Here is a 20428-nt window from a genome sequence, read left to right on the forward strand (position 1 = left end):
TCAATTACCCTACAATCTGAGAAGGAAGATTCCACTTCCTTTCCTTGTCATGTTTAGGTTAGGTCAGTTACATCCTTGTTTAGGATTTTCAAGTATCTCTTTTTTGAATTGTTTTGGCTTTACTACCAAACGTCCGATATTTTAGGTGTCCACACAGCCAGAAGATGCGGACCTGCGTGCGTCCGACCGCGACCAACTGGACAGTCACAGATCGGACGATCCGCGAGCATTAAGACGACACAAGGCGTCCATAATGCACATCGGAAAAGGGGTGGAGTTGCATCCGTTTTTGAAAAAACTGTACGATCACAGTCCCCATGCGGTAAGTGTGTGTGTTTTTGGGATTGCGGAAATGATGGTTTTTGCTCAAATTAGGCGCGAAGGTGAAGGCTCTTTTTGTGTGATTTTTAATTGATAATTGACTGTTATCGAGACTTGTTAATCCTTAATGTGCATATAATATGGGTGGTGGACCGTCTGAGTCTGTAATCTTTGTTCCGTTTGCCCGTCAGTACGATATTATGAACAAACGCGCAATATTTCAAATTGGCGAGGTGTCACTAGATGGTCAGGTATGTTTTAGATTAAAAACTCGTTTTTTGCTCTCTTAAATGCTACTACATATTTGAAGTGTATAGCACAAAATTACATAAATTAGCGTGACATGTCCGAAATTAATTTAAAATATTTGCCTGTCTGTTTAAACCGAAGGGTAAACCGCTGGGGCATTATGGTGTACAAACTTTAGGAATTAACGGGAATTACTGGAAGTACATTGGTATTTTGAAACCTATTAATAGAATTGGGAAAAAAATTCATAAAATAATTTCTACCATTCAAATTTAAATGTAAATAAAGTTTGGTAATTTCACTGAATTCCGTAGGAATACAAGGAATAAAATTTTAAAAATTTTCAGACCTTCTAGGGGCCAAACCGTTTAACCTATCCACTCAAATTTGGATACTATTAGAAAGCTCATTTCATTGGCTATCCACTGACGTATAAAACACTCTAAAAATGGTGCAAATAAACGAGTTATTGAAGATTGAACAAAAGAATGCACGAAAAAAGTCATAAGAAAATAGTTTCGACTTTGACGCTCTCTAGCGGCCAAACGGTCCAACCTATCAATCCGCGTTGGAAACGTTTTAGAAAGGTCATTCCATTGGCTCTCTATTGACGTATAAAACTCTAGCAAAAATAGTGCAACTAAGCGGGTTTTTTGCATATTAAACAAAAGGATACACCAAAAGAATTGGTCAAAATTGACGCCCTCTAGTGGCTAAACGGTACCATTAACCAACCGACTTTTCTACGTCAATATAAAGCTCATTTCATTAGCTGTCCATCGACATATAAAAGTATATACAAAGTGTTACAAATAGGTGTGTTATTTACGGTTTACAGACAGGGTGCCCCAGAAACACTTTTTGACTGGTTAAGGGCTAATTTGACCATGGAAAATTAAGAAACCACGGTTACATCAGCTACTAGGTCTACTACGATGTAATGCACAGAAATTTCTTGAAAAACCGATTTTGCCAATGACAATTTTCGTAAGGGACAAATTTGCCTGAAACACCACCACTATTCCAATGGGTTTTGCTTTATGTTGGCCACTTAGTGCAAGCGAAAATCGACTTTAATGATTTTATTTCTACAGTTTTGCTACGGCCATATTTGACACTGGCCATATTTTTGGAAAGCCCATTATATTTTCTATCCATTGACATATAAAAGTCTATACAAAGTGTTGCAAATGAACGAGTTGTTTGACAGTTTTGACTGAATTTGACAGCTACTACTTTAACCTTCAATAACTCGATTATTTTGACAGTTACAGGGTGGTTCAATGTATCAATTTAAAAGATAAATTGTTTAAATAAGTGACCTAACACAAACTTACTTTAATTTTGAACAAAGAATCAGACAAAGTTATAAGAATAAGGAGTGTTTAATTTGGAAAACGTTTTTTTTTAGAACTGACGTCTTGAGCTCTTTTTTTGACCATCCTGTATAATATATTTTATCGGTTTTCTTCACCCACTCTTAGAACAAACCTTGTATAACACGACAAAACACAAAAACGAAGAAAAAGACGTTCCCTGATGGATAAATTAAAATTATTGTTCTGGAGACTGAAAATATTAAATTTCACATAGAACAGTAAATATCTCAGAAACAGATAAAGAAAAGTGTATGACATTAATGAATTTGACGTAGAATCCAAAAATGCAATAATATACAAGGTGTCCCATTTAAGCAGCAGTTAATATCTACTGCCGGTTAAATCGTTGCACGCATATTTTCTTATTTTTACTTTTTTTGGTAATTCAGGAAATTAGTGGTTATTGTTAGGTTAGGTTAGTTATTGGGAGTTATTAGGAATTACTGGGCATTACAAGGAATTAGTGGGCATTTATTGGCATATTAGGAATTAGTGTACAAAATTGTACTCAGCGGTTTAAACTCACCTAAAAACAAATCTGAATAATTATTATTTACTTAGGCCCAGTACTTTCAGTTCAGAATAACTTTATTCTTAAAGGATAATATCTATGGAAATCGAGAAATCAGACGCTGCTATTGGTCAATTCCGTCATTTATATAGAAATTATCCTAAGAATAAATTTATTCGGAGGTGAAAGTACCGGCCCTTAGTAGTCTTAGCCGTTTTTGTAAACTAACCTCGTTTATCATTTAAAAAAATAACACAATAAAGGCCCTCTATTCTAGTTGGGTCTAATTTATATTTTTTGAAATACCTAATATATTGTTACGGTTTGGGCCTACTATGCTCGATACTCGATGAAACCGATGCGCCGCAATATCTGGCCGGGCGCGTGTTAAAGTAGGCCACAGTTAGGAAGCGACACCTGGAAGCATCTTTGATATTCGAGGCAACTCGCGAAGCGTTTTGCGGTCATTCTAGAACGTGGTTTGCGAATATAAAAGAAGCGGTGTCGACGACGGAGTAGTAGTATAGTAGTAGGGAATTTGGGAACGCGGTAAAGTTTAAATAGTGGAGTTGTAGTAGTGTTTTTTTAGTAGCTGAATTAGTTATTGTATGGAGTGTTTTGAAGTGTTAATAAATTTATTAATTGTTGAGTTAAATTGACTTTGTGTGAACCCACGGGAAAATCGTAACAATATACTCAATTTTCAAGATATTCGTTGAATTGGGAGAACTCCAGAAAGCCGAAGATGAGGTGGAAAAAGAATGGAAAGAAACCGCCAGATGGATCAAATACGAGGAAGACGTCGAAGAAGGCGTGGACAGATGGGGCAAACCGCACGTTGCCTCTCTCAGTTTCCATTCCCTCCTCAATTTGCGCAAATGCTTAGAAAACGGGGTAAACATTTCCCCTTTTAACCTGAAACCCCCGATCTAACCAACTCAGTTTAGGTGTGTATTCTGGATCTAGAGGAAAAAGACCTGCCCGCCATAGCTTACAGAGTGTCTGAAGATCTTTTCAAAGAGGATTTGATCAGGGAAGAAGACAAGGCACTATTGATGCGCGTGCTTTTAGTACGTCATCGGCACGTCAACGAGCAGCACGATCGCCGTTTCGGCTTCACCCGGAACAAGCACAGCTACGCTTCATTGCAGGTGAGTTTGTTTAGCGTTGTAAGTAGGTCAGTAACCACCAGGCACCGGCGATATTGTAATAATATAGCACTAGGGTGGTAATTTTCTTGCAGTCCTACTGGATCGAAGAGGGTGCCAAATTTGATGCGGCAATGATGGCTCGTTGCTCGATATGCTCCGCCCATGGTAAAATATGTCCCGCCCACGAGGCGGTCAGGGGCGGCCGCTCCTTCTCTTTGATCGGATTTGCTCCCCAAGTGGGTTTGGATTTGTAGTTGCGGTTCTTCTCTGTTTGTCATTAGAGAAGAACCTGTTCGTAGTTTTGTCCTTTCCTCAACGTCCATATTTTAGTATTGGACTTTTTCATCAAAACTCATTACTAAACTACCTCCACGAGTTGTTTTTATACGTTTTAGTTTTTTTTTTACCCCTTCTAATACCGGTTTTGTCACAAATCATCTTATACACACGTCTTTCACGTCATTACACGTACTCTCTTATTCTTGTACGCTAGTTGTAGTTCTTAGATAGTGTGGAATAAGTGACGCAATAGAAAAAATATTCAGTTTAAATTTGCTATAAATGTAAACAAAAATACTTTTTCTGTAGAACCTGCACGATGCCGAAAAACGCAAAATCAGTTTCACGGAAAACGGTTTCAAAAATGGCGACGCAGACCGTAAACTCCTAACCAACGATGTCCACACAGTGGACATTAAAGAGGAAACGTACTCTTCCACGGAGGACGTGAGGAGGGCGCGCAACGATGCCATCTTGAAAAAAATCCCGCCGGAAGCGCAGGGCGCCAGCGTGCTGGTTGGTGAGGTTGACTTCCTGGAGCAGCCCGCCATCGCCTTTATCCGATTGGCCGAGCCGGTGGTCATTCCGTCTTTGATCGAAGTAAACATTCCGGTCCGGTTCATTTTCATCTTACTTGGACCCAAACTACCTTCTGTGGATTATCATGAGGTGAATACAGTTATTTTTAATTTTTGTGGTTTTACGTAACCGGGGTTGGATTGGGTTAGGTTGGTAGGTCAATTTCCACTTTGATGGCCAATCAGCAATTCCACAATATCGCCTACAAAGCAGACTCGCGCAAAGAACTATTATCGGCCATCAACGAGTTCTTGGATGACAGTATAGTGCTGCCCCCAGGCGATTGGGAACGTCAAGCTTTACTGCCAATCGAGGAAATCAAGGCAAAAAGCGACGCGATTAAAAAACGCAAGTTGAACGCGTTGAAAAAAGAACAAGAAGCTCAGGGGATCGTCAAGCCGCTACTGGCCGCAGATGGTGGCGACAAGAAACCGCCCTACCCCAATCCGTTGGAGCGTACCAGAAGGCCTTGGGGAGGCCTGATTAACGACCTGAAACGTCGTTTTCCGCACTACAAAAGCGACATCACTGACGGTTTGAATGCGCAATGCGCGGCTGCCGCTATTTTTATGTATTTTGCCGCGGTCAGTGGCGCCATCGCGTTCGGCGGTCTGACTGGAATTAAAACTGGCAACCATATGGGGATTAGTGAGACACTACTGGCTACTTGTGTTGCTGGAATCTTTTTTGCAGTGTTTTGCGGTCAACCTCTAATTATTGTTGGAACAACAGGTAGGAAATTTCAGGGCGAGTTGGACAAATATGGCAAGATAATAAGTCAGTGTCAAAATGAATGTTGAATTTCATCTTATGGTGTGTTATAATTAACTGTGCAATTACGTCACATCCGCCTTGACAGTCTGACATGTCATTTACGAAGTTTGTCGCCATTTTTGTCTAGCTTTTTGATTTTTAATGATTTCTTTCTTATCTTTCCTATGTGTAATTTTTAAATTTCTATACCTGTATATGGAAAGTCTACTAGATAGCACAGAAGTAAAGTAGCATAAAAAATATATTTTTTTAGTATAAAAATGTTACTAAAAAATAAGTGAAAGTGAAAACAAAACTCAAAACCACAAAATATTTATTAAATAAGTTCTTAACGTTAAAAACAATTCATAGTAAGCTTAAGAAGGTTTCAGAGGCCTCTGGCAATACAAAATGGCTGCCAGAGGCCTCTGGCACGTTAAAAACAATTCATAGTAAGCTTAAGAAGGTTTCAGAGGCCTCTGGTAATTCAAAATGGCTGCTAGAGGCCTCTGGCACGTTAAAAACAATTCATAGTAAACTTAAGAAGGTTTCAGAGGCCTCTGGCAATACAAAATGGCTGCTAGAGACCTCTGGCACGTTAAAAACAATTCATAGTAAGCTTAAGAAGGTTTCAGAGGCCTCTGGCAATACAAAATGGCTGCTAGAGGCCTCTGGCACGTTAAAAACAATTCATAGTAAGCTTAAGAAGGTTTCAGAGGCCTCTGGCAATACAAAATGGCTGCTAGAGGCCTCTGGCACGTTAAAAACAATTCATAGTAAACTTAAGAAGGTTTCAGAGGCCTCTGGCAATACAAAATGGCCGCCAGAGGCCTCTGGCACGTTAAAAACAATTCATAGTAAGCTTAAGAAGGTTTCAGAGGCCTCTGGCAATACAAAATGGCCGCCAGAGGCCTCTGGCACGTTAAAAACAATTCATAGTAAGCTTAAGAAGGTTTCAGAGGCCTCTGGCAATACAAAATGGCTGCCAGAGGCCTCTGGCACGTTAAAAACAATTCATAGTAAACTTAAGAAGGTTTCAGAGGCCTCTGGCAATACAAAATGGCTGCTAGAGGCCTCTGGCACGTTAAAAACAATTCATAGTAAGCTTAAGAAGGTTTCAGAGGCCTCTGGCAATACAAAATGGCTGCTAGAGGCCTCTGGCACGTTAAAAACAATTCATAGTAAGCTTAAGAAGGTTTCAGAGGCCTCTGGCAATACAAAATGGCTGCCAGAGGCCTCTGGCACGTTAAAAACAATTCATAGTAAACTTAAGAAGGTTTCAGAGGCCTCTGGCAATACAAAATGGCTGCCAGAGGCCTCTGGCACGTTAAAAACAATTCATAGTAAGCTTAAGAAGGTTTCAGAGGCCTCTGGCAATACAAAATGGCTGCCAGAGGCCTCTGGCACGTTAAAAACAATTCATAGTAAACTTAAGAAGGTTTCAGAGGCCTCTGGCAATACAAAATGGCTGCCAGAGGCCTCTGGCACGTTAAAAACAATTCATAGTAAGCTTAAGAAGGTTTCAGAGGCCTCTGGCAATACAAAATGGCTGCCAGAGGCCTCTGGCACGTTAAAAACAATTCATAGTAAACTTAAGAAGGTTTCAGAGGCCTCTGGCAATACAAAATGGCTGCTAGAGGCCTCTGGCACGTTAAAAACAATTCATAGTAAGCTTAAGAAGGTTTCAGAGGCCTCTGGCAATACAAAATGGCTGCTAGAGGCCTCTGGCACGTTAAAAACAATTCATAGTAAGCTTAAGAAGGTTTCAGAGGCCTCTGGCAATACAAAATGGCTGCCAGAGGCCTCTGGCACGTTAAAAACAATTCATAGTAAACTTAAGAAGGTTTCAGAGGCCTCTGGCAATACAAAATGGCTGCCAGAGGCCTCTGGCACGTTAAAAACAATTCATAGTAAGCTTAAGAAGGTTTCAGAGGCCTCTGGCAATACAAAATGGCTGCCAGAGGCCTCTGGCACGTTAAAAACAATTCATAGTAAGCTTAAGAAGGTTTCAGAGGCCTCTGGCAATACAAAATGGCTGCCAGAGGCCTCTGGCACGTTAAAAACAATTCATAGTAAACTTAAGAAGGTTTCAGAGGCCTCTGGCAATACAAAATGGCTGCCAGAGGCCTCTGGCACGTTAAAAACAATTCATAGTAAGCTTAAGAAGGTTTCAGAGGCCTCTGGCAATACAAAATGGCTGCTAGAGGCCTCTGGCACGTTAAAAACAATTCATAGTAAGCTTAAGAAGGTTTCAGAGGCCTCTGGCAATACAAAATGGCTGCCAGAGGCCTCTGGCACGTTAAAAACAATTCATAGTAAGCTTAAGAAGGTTTCAGAGGCCTCTGGCAATACAAAATGGCTGCCAGAGGCCTCTGGCACGTTAAAAACAATTCATAGTAAACTTAAGAAGGTTTCAGAGGCCTCTGGCAATACAAAATGGCTGCCAGAGGCCTCTGGCACGTTAAAAACAATTCATAGTAAGCTTAAGAAGGTTTCAGAGGCCTCTGGCAATACAAAATGGCTGCCAGAGGCCTCTGGCACGTTAAAAACAATTCATAGTAAACTTAAGAAGGTTTCAGAGGCCTCTGGCAATACAAAATGGCTGCTAGAGGCCTCTGGCACGTTAAAAACAATTCATAGTAAGCTTAAGAAGGTTTCAGAGGCCTCTGGCAATACAAAATGGCTGCTAGAGGCCTCTGGCACGTTAAAAACAATTCATAGTAAGCTTAAGAAGGTTTCAGAGGCCTCTGGCAATACAAAATGGCTGCCAGAGGCCTCTGGCACGTTAAAAACAATTCATAGTAAACTTAAGAAGGTTTCAGAGGCCTCTGGCAATACAAAATGGCTGCCAGAGGCCTCTGGCACGTTAAAAACAATTCATAGTAAGCTTAAGAAGGTTTCAGAGGCCTCTGGCAATACAAAATGGCTGCCAGAGGCCTCTGGCACGTTAAAAACAATTCATAGTAAACTTAAGAAGGTTTCAGAGGCCTCTGGCAATACAAAATGGCTGCCAGAGGCCTCTGGCACGTTAAAAACAATTCATAGTAAGCTTAAGAAGGTTTCAGAGGCCTCTGGCAATACAAAATGGCTGCCAGAGGCCTCTGGCACGTTAAAAACAATTCATAGTAAACTTAAGAAGGTTTCAGAGGCCTCTGGCAATACAAAATGGCTGCCAGAGGCCTCTGGCACGTTAAAAACAATTCATAGTAAGCTTAAGAAGGTTTCAGAGGCCTCTGGCAATACAAAATGGCTGCCAGAGGCCTCTGGCACGTTAAAAACAATTCATAGTAAACTTAAGAAGGTTTCAGAGGCCTCTGGCAATACAAAATGGCTGCCAGAGGCCTCTGGCACGTTAAAAACAATTCATAGTAAGCTTAAGAAGGTTTCAGAGGCCTCTGGCAATACAAAATGGCTGCCAGAGGCCTCTGGCACGTTAAAAACAATTCATAGTAAGCTTAAGAAGGTTTCAGAGGCCTCTGGCAATACAAAATGGCTGCCAGAGGCCTCTGGCACGTTAAAAACAATTCATAGTAAACTTAAGAAGGTTTCAGAGGCCTCTGGCAATACAAAATGGCTGCCAGAGGCCTCTGGCACGTTAAAAACAATTCATAGTAAGCTTAAGAAGGTTTCAGAGGCCTCTGGCAATACAAAATGGCTGCTAGAGGCCTCTGGCACGTTAAAAACAATTCATAGTAAGCTTAAGAAGGTTTCAGAGGCCTCTGGCAATACAAAATGGCTGCTAGAGGCCTCTGGCACGTTAAAAACAATTCATAGTAAGCTTAAGAAGGTTTCAGAGGCCTCTGGCAATACAAAATGGCTGCTAGAGGCCTCTGGCACGTTAACAACAATTCATAGTAAGCTTAAGAAGGTTTCAGAGGCCTCTGGCAATACAAAATGGCTGCCAGAGGCCTCTGGCACGTTAAAAACAATTCATAGTAAACTTAAGAAGGTTTCAGAGGCCTCTGGCAATACAAAATGGCCGCCAGAGGCCTCTGCCAGAGACACGTTAAACCTGGCAACAACGCTGCAAACTCACAAAAAGTGACACAATTTTCGAATTGAAATTTCTCAAAAACTAAAAAAGTTACAAAATTCGCTCAACCGTCATTTTGTAACATTTTTTATCCTCTTTCTATTGACAATATATTTTTCAGTAAAACTTTGACACCCTGTATCTTCGTTATTGTTCACATTTCGAAAAAATTTTATTTAACCTTGAACCTTGTTTTTTGAAGCCCTATTCGCAGGTGAAAGGAAAGCCCCAACTTTGGAATCACCCTGTATATAAAACTATGCAGTTAACTTTCGCCTTTTACACTTTTTTCATAATTTCCAAATAATCAAGTTATGCTTGTCTGAACTTGGAGGTTTCTCAAATGTTCAATCCGGTTTTGACATTGACATTTAAACAGTTTTTTTTTTCGGATCACGTGATTTTTTCCCCCATTTTGACATGTTTTAATTGTTTTATTCTAACTAACTCTAAGGTCACGTGATTTTTTTTCCTGCCAGTTTGACGGCTATTCTGACTTTAAAAAAATTACACTACTTTTTTCATCATTACCCAACCATTTGTTCCCCGTGTTTTCTAGATTCCCATACTTGTTTACTCAATCGTGAATAACTGTCTTATTTGACACAAGTATGGACTTTTATATGTCGATGGATAGCCAATGAAATGAGCTTTCCAACGATATAACTACTTTACTTACCGCTAAAGGGCTTCAAAGCTGACCAATGTTTTCTGTTCAATTTTGATGCTCTGTTTTGTTTGAACCTAAATAACTTTCTTATTTGACTGATATGGTAGGACTTTAATATGTTGATGGATAGCCAATAAAATGGGCTTTGTAAAAATATGAGAATCTTTTTTATTGGTTCGATGGTTTGGCCGCCAGAGGGCGTCAAAGTTGACCAATTGTATTCACTTTTTTGATTTAGTATTTTACTTAATCGTAAATAACTCGCCAAATTTTAGTACATTCTGTGTAGACTTTTGACACACAAACATACACCAATGGATAGCCAATAAAATGGGCTGGCAACATTGGCTGGTTGATTTATTGCTAGGGCCGCTAGAGGGCGTCAAAATTGATTAACTTATTTTCCACTTTTTTTAGTGCATTCAATCGTAAATAAGTCAGAATCCACTAATGCCGTTTTGCCTTTTTATCGTTAAAGCAGCTAAAGATAGGCATAGGGCATTGTACACAAAAGTTGGGCAGAATTTTGTGAGGAATCCAAATATGTAATAATATATAGGGTGTTCGATTTAAAATAAGAAAGATTTCACATCACGAAGATTTTCAAAACTCCTATTTATACTTTTTCCAATATCAATCGATGTCTTTCGTCGTGGGACACCCTGTATTTTGTGGAGATCGACTCTGAGTTTTGTTTTCACTTACACTCACTACTCCACTGTGAGCACACGGACTACTTACTACTTTTCGATAAAAAATAAGTGTCTAACTTCATTCTGGTCTTTTCTAGGTCCGTTGCTCCTATTCGACGAAAGTTTGTACCAATTCTGTCAATCGCAGGAAATTGAATTTTTGACAGTCCGCGTCTATATCGGTTTGTGGTTGGCTGTGATTGGTATTGCGGTGGCTGCGTTCGAGGGTAGCGTCCTCGTGAAACTGTTCACCAGGTTCACCGAAGATATTTTTTCCGCTCTCATCGTTCTGCTCTACATTATCGAGAGCGTGCAGAAGATTTTTACCGTCTACGAGATCCACCCTATTTTGGACGACTACTGTTATCGGAAAGTGATTACTTTTGGGAATTACACTGGCAATGATACGTTGAGCGAAAACTCAACCGAAGTCCAGCTGCAAGAAACGTGGATCAGAGTGCCGACGTTCGCTAATGTCAGTTTGACGGATCGTCCGATCCCAATTAACCGTCCCAACACAGCTTTGTTCTGCACCATACTGACTTTAGGGACTTTCGCTATCGCCTACTACCTAAAAATTTTCCGTAACAGTCATTTTTTGGGTCGATCTGCGCGTCGTGCTCTTGGTGACTTTGGCGTGCCCATCGCTATTATTTGTATGGTTTTCATGGACTTTATGGTGCCGCAAATCGTCACGGAAAAGCTCAACGTCCCCGAGGGCTTCTCGCCATCCGATCCCAATTTAAGAGACTGGTTTATTCCACCTGGAGGCACATTGACCGCTCTGCCCGTATGGATCATGTTTGCCGCCGCCATTCCCGCCATGTTGGTGTACATTTTGCTGTTTATGGAGACGCACATTTGCGAGTAAGTTAAATTATACAGGGTGGTCCAGTTTTAAATGTCAATAATTCACCAATCTATAGCCCATCAAAAAATAAGTTGACATTCATTATGTCATTTTCCTGAAAAGTGCTTCCTAAGGAAAATACAGTCCTTCAAATTTCTGTTTAAAAAATCGGTTTTTTGTCATAACTGTCAGACCGTTGGAGCAATATTGATCAAATTTGGAACAAGCACTTTATTACACGTTATTACGGTCAAAGACCCAAAACTAACCCAACCCAACTTAAAAATTGTCTTGGAAACGGAAAATTCACTTAAGAAGTTTAAAAAATATTATTGTAGCCAGTTTTCATAGTTTCCAGTACGGCGCAGGTTTTTAGGTTCAATTTAGTACATTCAGTGAACATTTCAGGTCCGTAACTGCCCAAATACCCAAATTGTGTTTCAAGTTAGTTGAGTGGGTTTTCTACATTTTCAGTTTGGTTTTCCAAGTTTAACAAAAACCAGGATTTTTTCTGAAAATATTCCAGTACGGCGCTGGTTTTTAGGTACAATTTAGTAAATTCATTGAAAATTTCAGGTCCGTAACCGCCCAATTACCCAAGTTATGACCCAAATTGTGTTTCAAGTTAGTTGAGTAGGTTTTCTGTCATTTTCAGTTTGGTTTTCCAAGTTTAACAAAAACCAGGATTTTTTCTGAAAATGTTCCAGTACGGCGCTGGTTTTTAGGTACAATTTAGTAAATTCATTGAAAATTTCAGGTCCGTAACCGCCTAATTACTCAAATTATAGTCCAAATTGTGTTTCAAGTTAGTTGAGTAGGTTTTCTGTCATTTTCAGTTTGGTTTTCCAAGTTTAACAAAAACCAGGATTTTTTCTGAAAATATTCCAGTACGGCGCTGGTTTTTAGGTACAATTTAGTTAATTTAGTGAAAATTTCAGGTCCGCAACTGCCCAATTACCCAAGTTATGACCCAAATTGTGTTTCAAGTTAGTTGAGTAGGTTTTTGTCATTTTCAGTTTGGTTTTCGAAGTTTAACAAAAAACAGGATTTTTTCTGAAAATGTTCCAGTACGGCGCTGGTTTTTAGGTTCAATTTAGTACATTCAGTAAAAATTTCAGGTCCGCAACTGCCCAATTACCCAAATTATGGCCCAAATTGTGTTTCAAGTTAGTTGAGTGGGTTTTCTGTCATTTTCAGTTTGGTTTTCGAAGTTTAACAAAAACCAGGATTTTTTCTGAAAATATTCCAGTACGGCGCTGGTTTTTAGGTTCAATTTAGTAAATTCATTGAAAATTTCAGGTCCGTAACCGCCCAATTACCCAAGTTATGACCCAAATTGTGTTTCAAGTTAGTTGAGTAGGTTTTCTGTCATTTTCAGTTTGGTTTTCCAAGTTTAACAAAAACCAGGATTTTTTCTGAAAATTTTCCAGTACGGCGCTGGTTTTTAGGTACAATTTAGTTAATTTAGTGAAAATTTCAGGTCCACAACTGCCCAATTACCCAAGTTATGACCCAAATTGTGTTTCAAGTTAGTTGAGTAGGTTTTCTGTCATTTTCAGTTTGGTTTTCGAAGTTTAACAAAAAACAGGATTTTTTCTGAAAATGTTTCAGTACGGCGCTGGTTTTTAGGTACAATTTAGTAAATTCATTGAAAATTTCAGGTCCGTAACCGCCTAATTACTCAAATTATAGTCCAAATTATGTTTCAAGTTAGTTGAGTAGGTTTTCTGTCATTTTCAGTTTGGTTTTCGAAGATTAACAAAAACCAAGATTTTTTCTGAAAATGTTCCAGTACGGCGCTGGTTTTTAGGTACAATTTAGTACATTCAGTAAAAATTTCAGGTCCGCAACTGCCCAATTACCCAAATTATGACCCAAATTGTGTTTCAAGTTAGTTGAGTAGGTTTTCTGTCATTTTCAGTTTGGTTTTCGAAGTTTAACAAAAAACAGATTTTTTTCTGAAAATGTTCCAGTACGGCGCTGGTTTTTAGGTACAATTTAGTTAATTTAGTGAAAATTTCAGGTCCGCAACTGCCCAATTACCCAAGTTATGACCCAAATTGTGTTTCAAGTTAGTTGAGTAGGTTTTCTGTCATTTTCAGTTTGGTTTTCCAAGTTTAACAAAAACCAGGATTTTTTCTGAAAATGTTCCAGTACGGCGCTGGTTTTTAGGTTCAATTTAGTACATTCAGTAAAAATTTCAGGTCCGCAACTGCCCAATTACCCAAATTATGGCCCAAATTGTGTTTCAAGTTAGTTGAGTGGGTTTTTTGTCATTTTCAGTTTGGTTTTCGAAGTTTAACAAAAAACAGATTTTTTTCTGAAAATTTTCCAGTACGGCGCTGGTTTTTAGGTTTAAGTTAGTACATTCAGTGAAAATATCAGGTCTGTAACTGCCCAAATACCCTTTAAAAAAGAAAAAAAGGCTTTAGGTTTGAAAATTGACTTTTCATGCAACTGAAAATTGACTTGTAGACAAAAAAACTACTTTTTCAAGAATTTGTTACTACAAATTCATACATTTAAACCTTAAAAATTGACTTGAACCCCAAAATGTGACTGAACTAATGAAAAGTGACATCAGAAGCTTAAAATTTGCATTTGAAGTAAGTTTTCATAATTTGAAGACAAATTTCAATATTTTAGTCTTGAAAAGTCTTAGATGCAGGACATTGACATTAGATTCATGGAAATTGTCTTGAAAACGAACTTTTCGTGCTTTTTACTTTGCTTTTCATTTTCTTCGAATTCTGGACTATTTTTAGTGCTTCAAAACTACTTTCAGCTTGGAAAATCGAGTTTCAAGACTATTTTCACCAAGTTATTGACATAGCAAACTTAAAAAACAATTTTTACATTCTTCATAGACTTAAAATAGCATTCCAAGCTTTGTCACTATTAAATCGGCTTCTAGACACCTCAGTGCTAAAAATTCGGGTATTTCTTAATAAACTAGACTGTTTTTAGTGTTTTAAGGCGGTTTGAGTGCCTCAAATCGAGTTTCAAGACTATCTTTACAAAGTTTTTGACTTATCAGGCCTAAAAGCCAGTTTGTTCACTGACCATAGTCTTGAAAATGCTATTCCAAGCTTCTTCACTATTAAATTGACTTCTGCACTCATAGGTGCAATAAATTGTAGCATCTCTAAGAAATTCAGACTGTTTTTAATGCTTTTTAAGACTGAAAAATCGAGTTTAAGACTATTTCCAAAAGTCAAGTTTCTTCAGTAATAAAAGTAAAAAATGTTGGTACCAAATGCTACAATAATATGTCTTGAGAACTAATTTTTAGAAATAAAATAGTCCGAAAATTTAATTTACTTCTAGACTTGGTGTCCTGTCCAGAAAATTGAGTTGTACACCAATTAAAGTCTTGAAAATATACTTTTGGACTCTCTTTGAGTCCTAGTAAAGTCAGTTCTAGCATTAAAAGTCAACTTTTATATTATTTTTAGCAGTAAAAAATGAGTTTCATGCACAATACAATCTTTGTCTTGATTTCCGGACTTTTTAGTTCTTGAATGCCAGTTTCAGACACTCAACCAGGATGGCAGTCTGAGAAAGCGAATCATAAGACCATTCCTAGTAGTAAAAAAGTTTTTAGACTATTCAGTACAAATTTGGACTTTCACAAGTCTTGAATGTTCAGTTTTAAACTATAAAACGATTTTTTAAATGGAAATTTGGAGGACTGTATCTTCCTTAAAAAACGGTTTTCACTTTCAATGATCTGAGATTATAACAAAAAACCACGATTTTTCCGAATTTTAGAGGGCTGTATGTCTCTTAGTATGAGTTCTTTTATAAAATGACGAAAAAACATGTCAACTTATTTTTTGAAGGAGAATCCACTTCTGGTAGATTTATTTTTATAAAATGATATTTTGCTGCCCCGATATCCCTCTTTTCTTGGGTTTTAAAACGTAATAACTCAGTTATCTCGTAAAAAGAATTTTGAATCAAAATTTGACAGCAGATACATCTTTTTTTAAATTGAAGACGGAAATTAAAAAACTGTAATTTTTGTGAAATATCCAGTCAGCGTAGAAAATAGAGTGGGAAAATGAACACCATCTCCCTGTATCTACGCCACTGAACAAGTTTGACAAAACGTCATTCACATCACGTAATGAGCATTCATTTCATAAGTACTTGATGAAAATTTAATCAAAATTTTTTCTTTGTTTATTGGGTCTTCTGTCTAACACAAAAAAGGTTTGTTGGGAAAATGGAATTTCGCTCTATTTTCAACTAAGTTGAAAATAACATTAACCTAGTCGTCCCAACACAAGACCACTGACTTAGGCTCTTAGGTCTTGTTACCTAAAAACGCTGACGTTTCGGTGGAAAATCTACCACCGTCTTCAGAGAATCTAAAAAAGAAAGAACACAACGGCAGAACACAGAAAACAACAACTTAATAAATATTAAACCTGATAATGTTCAATTTGGAACTCTGAGAAGCGTTTCGTCAATAAAAATTGACATAAATTTTGACTTTTGTCATTCCAGTAGGAAAGGTTATCTATTGTTGTAGTGAAAGGTGGGTTTTATAATGAAAACAAAATTACAAGAAATTTCAGTTTCGTTTGATATGACCAAGTGTTATCTCCTCCTCTAGAATATTTAACCAAGTTTGGTCAATATTAATAGAGGATGTAGCAACACAGGAGTCATGGTTTAATCTAATATATGCACTTTCTTTTATTTTACGTCTTTTTGAAAAAGTTTCTTTGTCTATGATACTACTACATTCATTCCATTTGACTCTATGATCATTATCAAACGCGTGTTGGCATATATTAGATTTGTGAAAGCCTCCAGTTCTTAAATAATTTTGGTGTTCTTTAATACGTTTTCTTAAAGGTCTGGAGGTTTCACCAATATAAAATTGATTGCATTCGCAAGGAATTTTATATATCGCGTTTCTTGTAGATTTATTTTCATTGTGAGGTTTTGTTTTAGTTAAGTGTGATCTTAATGTGTTTTGAGTTCTAAATATTGTTCTGATGTTATATTTTTTAGCTATTCGTTTGATTTTGTCAGAAATACCTGGAATGTAAGGAATAAAAAGGTTAGTAAAAGGTAAAATTTGATTTTGATTTTCAGATTGTTTTGGATGTTCTAAATCCCTAAAACATTTATTAATAAATGTTTCAGGATAGTCATTTTTTTTTTAGAACATTTTTAATGAATAATTTTTCTTTATTAAATTGTTCATTATTGCAAATAATTTTGGCTCTATCAAATAAACTTTTTACCATACCTTTTTTTACCATTATTGGATGATTGGATTTGTAGTTTAAATATCTATTTGTGTGGGTTGGTTTTCTGTTTACTTTTGTTTCAAATTTGTCTTTTTTGATTAGAATGTCTAAGAATGGAAGTTCGTTATTTTGTTCAGTTTCTGTTGTAAATTTGATTGTGGGTTCTATTGAGTTTATGTGAGTTAGAAATTGTTTGAGATGATCATTACCGAATGGATATATTGTGAAAACATCATCAATGCATCTCCACCAGATTGTTGGTTTATAATTAAAATTATTAATGGTATTTTCTTCGAAATGTTCCATAAAAATATTATTTAATATTGGAGACAATGGATTTTTATTTTAAATCAAAATTGCTGCAACGGTCTGACAGTTATAGCAAAAAAACGAATTTTTAAACTAAATTTTGGTATCTTCCTTAGGAAGCGTTTTTCAGCAAAATGTCATAATGTATGTCAACTTATTTTTTGATTAACTATCAAATGGTGAATTATTGACATTTAAAACTGGACCACCCTGTATACACTTTATCTGTATTTGTTACTAAATTGGATGGATTTTTCAGGTTAATTTTGGATAAAAAGGAACGTAAACTGCAGAAAGGTGCAGGTTTTCATTTGGACATTGTGCTCATCTGTTTGATTAACGTTGCCTGCGGTTCGTTCGGGTTTCCGTGGATGTGCGCAGCTACTGTCCGTAGTATTGCGCACGCCAGCGCCCTCACGGTCATGTCGAGGACGCACGCGCCCGGTGAAAAACCGCATCTGATTGAAGTTAAAGAACAGCGCTTATCTAGTTTCCTGGTTGCTGTTTTGATTGGTACGTACAGCTTTTTATCAAGAATATCTGTCTTATTGGAAAAATAGTGTTATGATCAGTAAACTGGAGGCGAACTGCGTAACGATGAGAAATAGATAAGAAAGAAAATTTCTTTCTATTAACTGTTGGTACTCTCTAAGCTATTTTCTATCACATTCGGTCAACAGAAAACGGGAACCTATCGGTCCTAAAAACATTCGTCTAATTTCTAGTAATAAATCTAGGGCTTTTACTTGTTTCGTCGTATTCAGAGTTAATGACAAGTATCAATGACAATAATTTGAATAATTCTACATTTTTTACTTTCTTTTTCAGTAATTAATCATATATTTCAAAGTTTACATTCTAAAATAATCCGTTTTGTTGCCATTTTTGTTGTTGGTTTTTTTTTATTGTAGTTCTGTTGCTTCAGTTTCTTATTTTCTTGTTAGACCATTAATATTTCTTAATTCCTTGTAAACATGCTACCAATTGTTATGCATTTTGTGAAGGAGAGTGTGTTGATGGAACACAACCATTCCATCATGAACAGCTTACACCTCAAAAACAAATAACTAATAGATGCATTAACACTTTAACGAAAAACTGAAAAACAAAGAAAGGGGGGTGCAAACACAATCAATTGGTCCTCAACACAACCTTATTGACACAATGTTGACACTGACGGGCATAAAGGTTAACAAACAAAACATTTGAATTTTATCGGGTGTCCCAACAAGAACGCAATTTTTAAATTTTAAATAAAACACAGATATTTAAAAAAAAATCGTGAAACTTTATTATATCGTAAAGTAGACAGAATGAGGTTATGTATGGAACAATATATCGTGCAGATGGCCGCTGCTGGCTTTGCATTGCAATTGCAAAAAATTTTCAATGACCGCATAAATGCTGCGGTATTTCATTAATGCAGCGTCCAATTTCCTCTTTTAAGGCTTGAGTCGTCGTCGGCTTATTCGCGTAAACCATCGACTTCAAAAAACCCCAAAGAAAAAAATCTAATGGTGTTAAATCGCACGATCTAGGCGGCCAATTCTGATCTCCAAAACGCGAAATAACACGACCGGGAAATGACTGATGCAGCAATTGAATTGTTTCTCTGGCTGTATGACATGTGGCGCCGTCTTGTTGGAACCACATGCGCTCCACATTCATTTCTTCAATTCTAGGCAAGATCTCCATTGACTGATTGCGCTTGACCTGCGTCATTTTCATAAAAAAAAGGTCCAATGATTCCTCCAGCCCAAAAACCACACCACACAGTGACACGTTGAGGATGCATTTGCTTCTCGTGAATCACTCGAGGATTTTCCTCACCCCAAATGCGACAATTCTGCCTATTGACGAAGCCATCAAGAATGGGCCTCGTCACTGAAGATGATTTTATCGGCAAAATCAGCATTTTCATGTTGTCTCTCCAATACCGAATTAACGAACTCCCTTCGCTGTCCATGGTCAGCTGGCTTCAGTTCCTGAGTCAATTGAACTTTGTATGCATGAAGATGCAAATCTTTCGTCAAAATTCGCTGCAAAGTGGATTTGGAGACACCAATTTGCTGAGCTCGGTGTCGAATTGAGGTGGATGGAGTTTGAATGACATCATCACGTACAGCTGCGACATTTTCGGTCGATCGACCTGGTCGATGGCGCGTTGTTGTCTTTACATCACTAACAGAGTGATCCAGCTCTGGACAGACTCTTTTGGAGCATTATTGTGACCCCAAATTGATCGCAATTTGCGAACTGTAGCCGCAAAACTTTCACCATTTTGGTAAAACAATTTCACAATGAGAATGCGTTGTTCATTCGTGTAGCGCTCCATTTTTACTAACCTCGTACCTTCTACTAGCAAACAATAACAATTGTTCAAATGTCAAACAATGACACTTCGAATGTTGCCAGATTTAAAAATTGCGTTCTTGTTGGGACACCCTTTAGAAGACGACGGAAAAGAAAGATTGGCAAATACAAAATTTCATAGCCGCAAGAGAGATAAAATCATAGCAAGACCTCATTTGGTCTTTCTATTTTGCACAACCCGAATAGCTACGTTGAGTGCCGATCTTTGCCAATCGAAACGTAGAGAGTACCGTATATATTACGATAGAGAAGGGTTTTCTATGATAGCAAAGAAATATCCTTGCTATTCGTTAGAGAGTTCGCCTTCTGGCACGGTTGGTGATTTTGGAACTCATGAAATGTCATTTGTAGGTTTGTCAGTGTTTATGTCACCGTTGCTCCGATTGGTCCCCATGGCCGTGCTGTTTGGCATTTTTCTCTACATGGGCGTGGCCTCCATCGACGGCATTCAACTGTTCGACCGAACCCGTTTGTTTTTCATGCCGGTTAAGCACCACCCCCAAGCGACCTACGTTCGCAGGGTAAGTTTTTTTTTACACACCCTGTAGTGTTAGTTGTTGCGTCTATACCAGGGCAGTGACGTAATAATTGTCGTTCTTTGTCTATTAGTTGTAAACTGAGCGAGACGGAATGTTGACGTCATTAACGTATGTTCTTTAATCAATCGGGAAAATTCTGCGAGGGCGCTACCGGCAACGCCATTTAAAATTTTGGTTGTTTGGCGTTTGTTGACGGTTTCTTCAAACTATTCTCGTTGCAACTTAAATTTGTCGATTAGTGTTATGATTCACACTGGATGACCTTCCTTGTCCTGACGTGGAGAGAAATGGGTTGGATTTATTAATTTGCATCATAATGTCCACCTCACTTTCCTGAACGGATTCCTGACTGCCGTCCCGGTTCTCTCCAACAGTACAAGAAGGCCCGTTTGTTTTGAACATTTTTACCTCACAAAAAATCACTCCGAGTGTCGAACCACAAAATAAAATAACAAATGAATTTAGAATTTAAA

At 37.9% G+C, this 20428-nt stretch overlaps 1 protein-coding gene across 8 annotated transcripts in view; it reads left to right on the forward strand.

Annotated features, from left to right (window-relative positions):
• The window catches only part of Ae2 (anion exchange protein Ae2), a 56540-nt gene that overhangs the window by 24691 nt on the left and 11421 nt on the right, over window positions 1–20428 (forward strand). For 7 of the 8 annotated variants that reach the window (XM_081983685.1, XM_081983686.1, XM_081983689.1 and 4 more), the window contains 9 exons: window positions 146–322; window positions 3169–3354; window positions 3408–3611; window positions 3704–3847; window positions 4200–4559; window positions 4619–5201; window positions 10716–11484; window positions 17303–17556; window positions 19768–19937. In XM_081983685.1, the coding sequence (XP_081839811.1) occupies window positions 146–322; window positions 3169–3354; window positions 3408–3611; window positions 3704–3847; window positions 4200–4559; window positions 4619–5201; window positions 10716–11484; window positions 17303–17556; window positions 19768–19937 (2847 nt within the window). The remainder of the gene's footprint in view (window positions 1–145; window positions 323–3168; window positions 3355–3407; window positions 3612–3703; window positions 3848–4199; window positions 4560–4618; window positions 5202–10715; window positions 11485–17302; window positions 17557–19767; window positions 19938–20428) is intronic. The other variant, XM_081983690.1, reaches the window with a different exon arrangement.

This window comes from Ips typographus, linkage group LG7 (genome assembly GCF_016097725.1).
Source record: "Ips typographus isolate SLU linkage group LG7, UJ_Ityp_2.0, whole genome shotgun sequence".
Taxonomy (NCBI): Eukaryota; Metazoa; Arthropoda; class Insecta; order Coleoptera; family Curculionidae; genus Ips; species Ips typographus.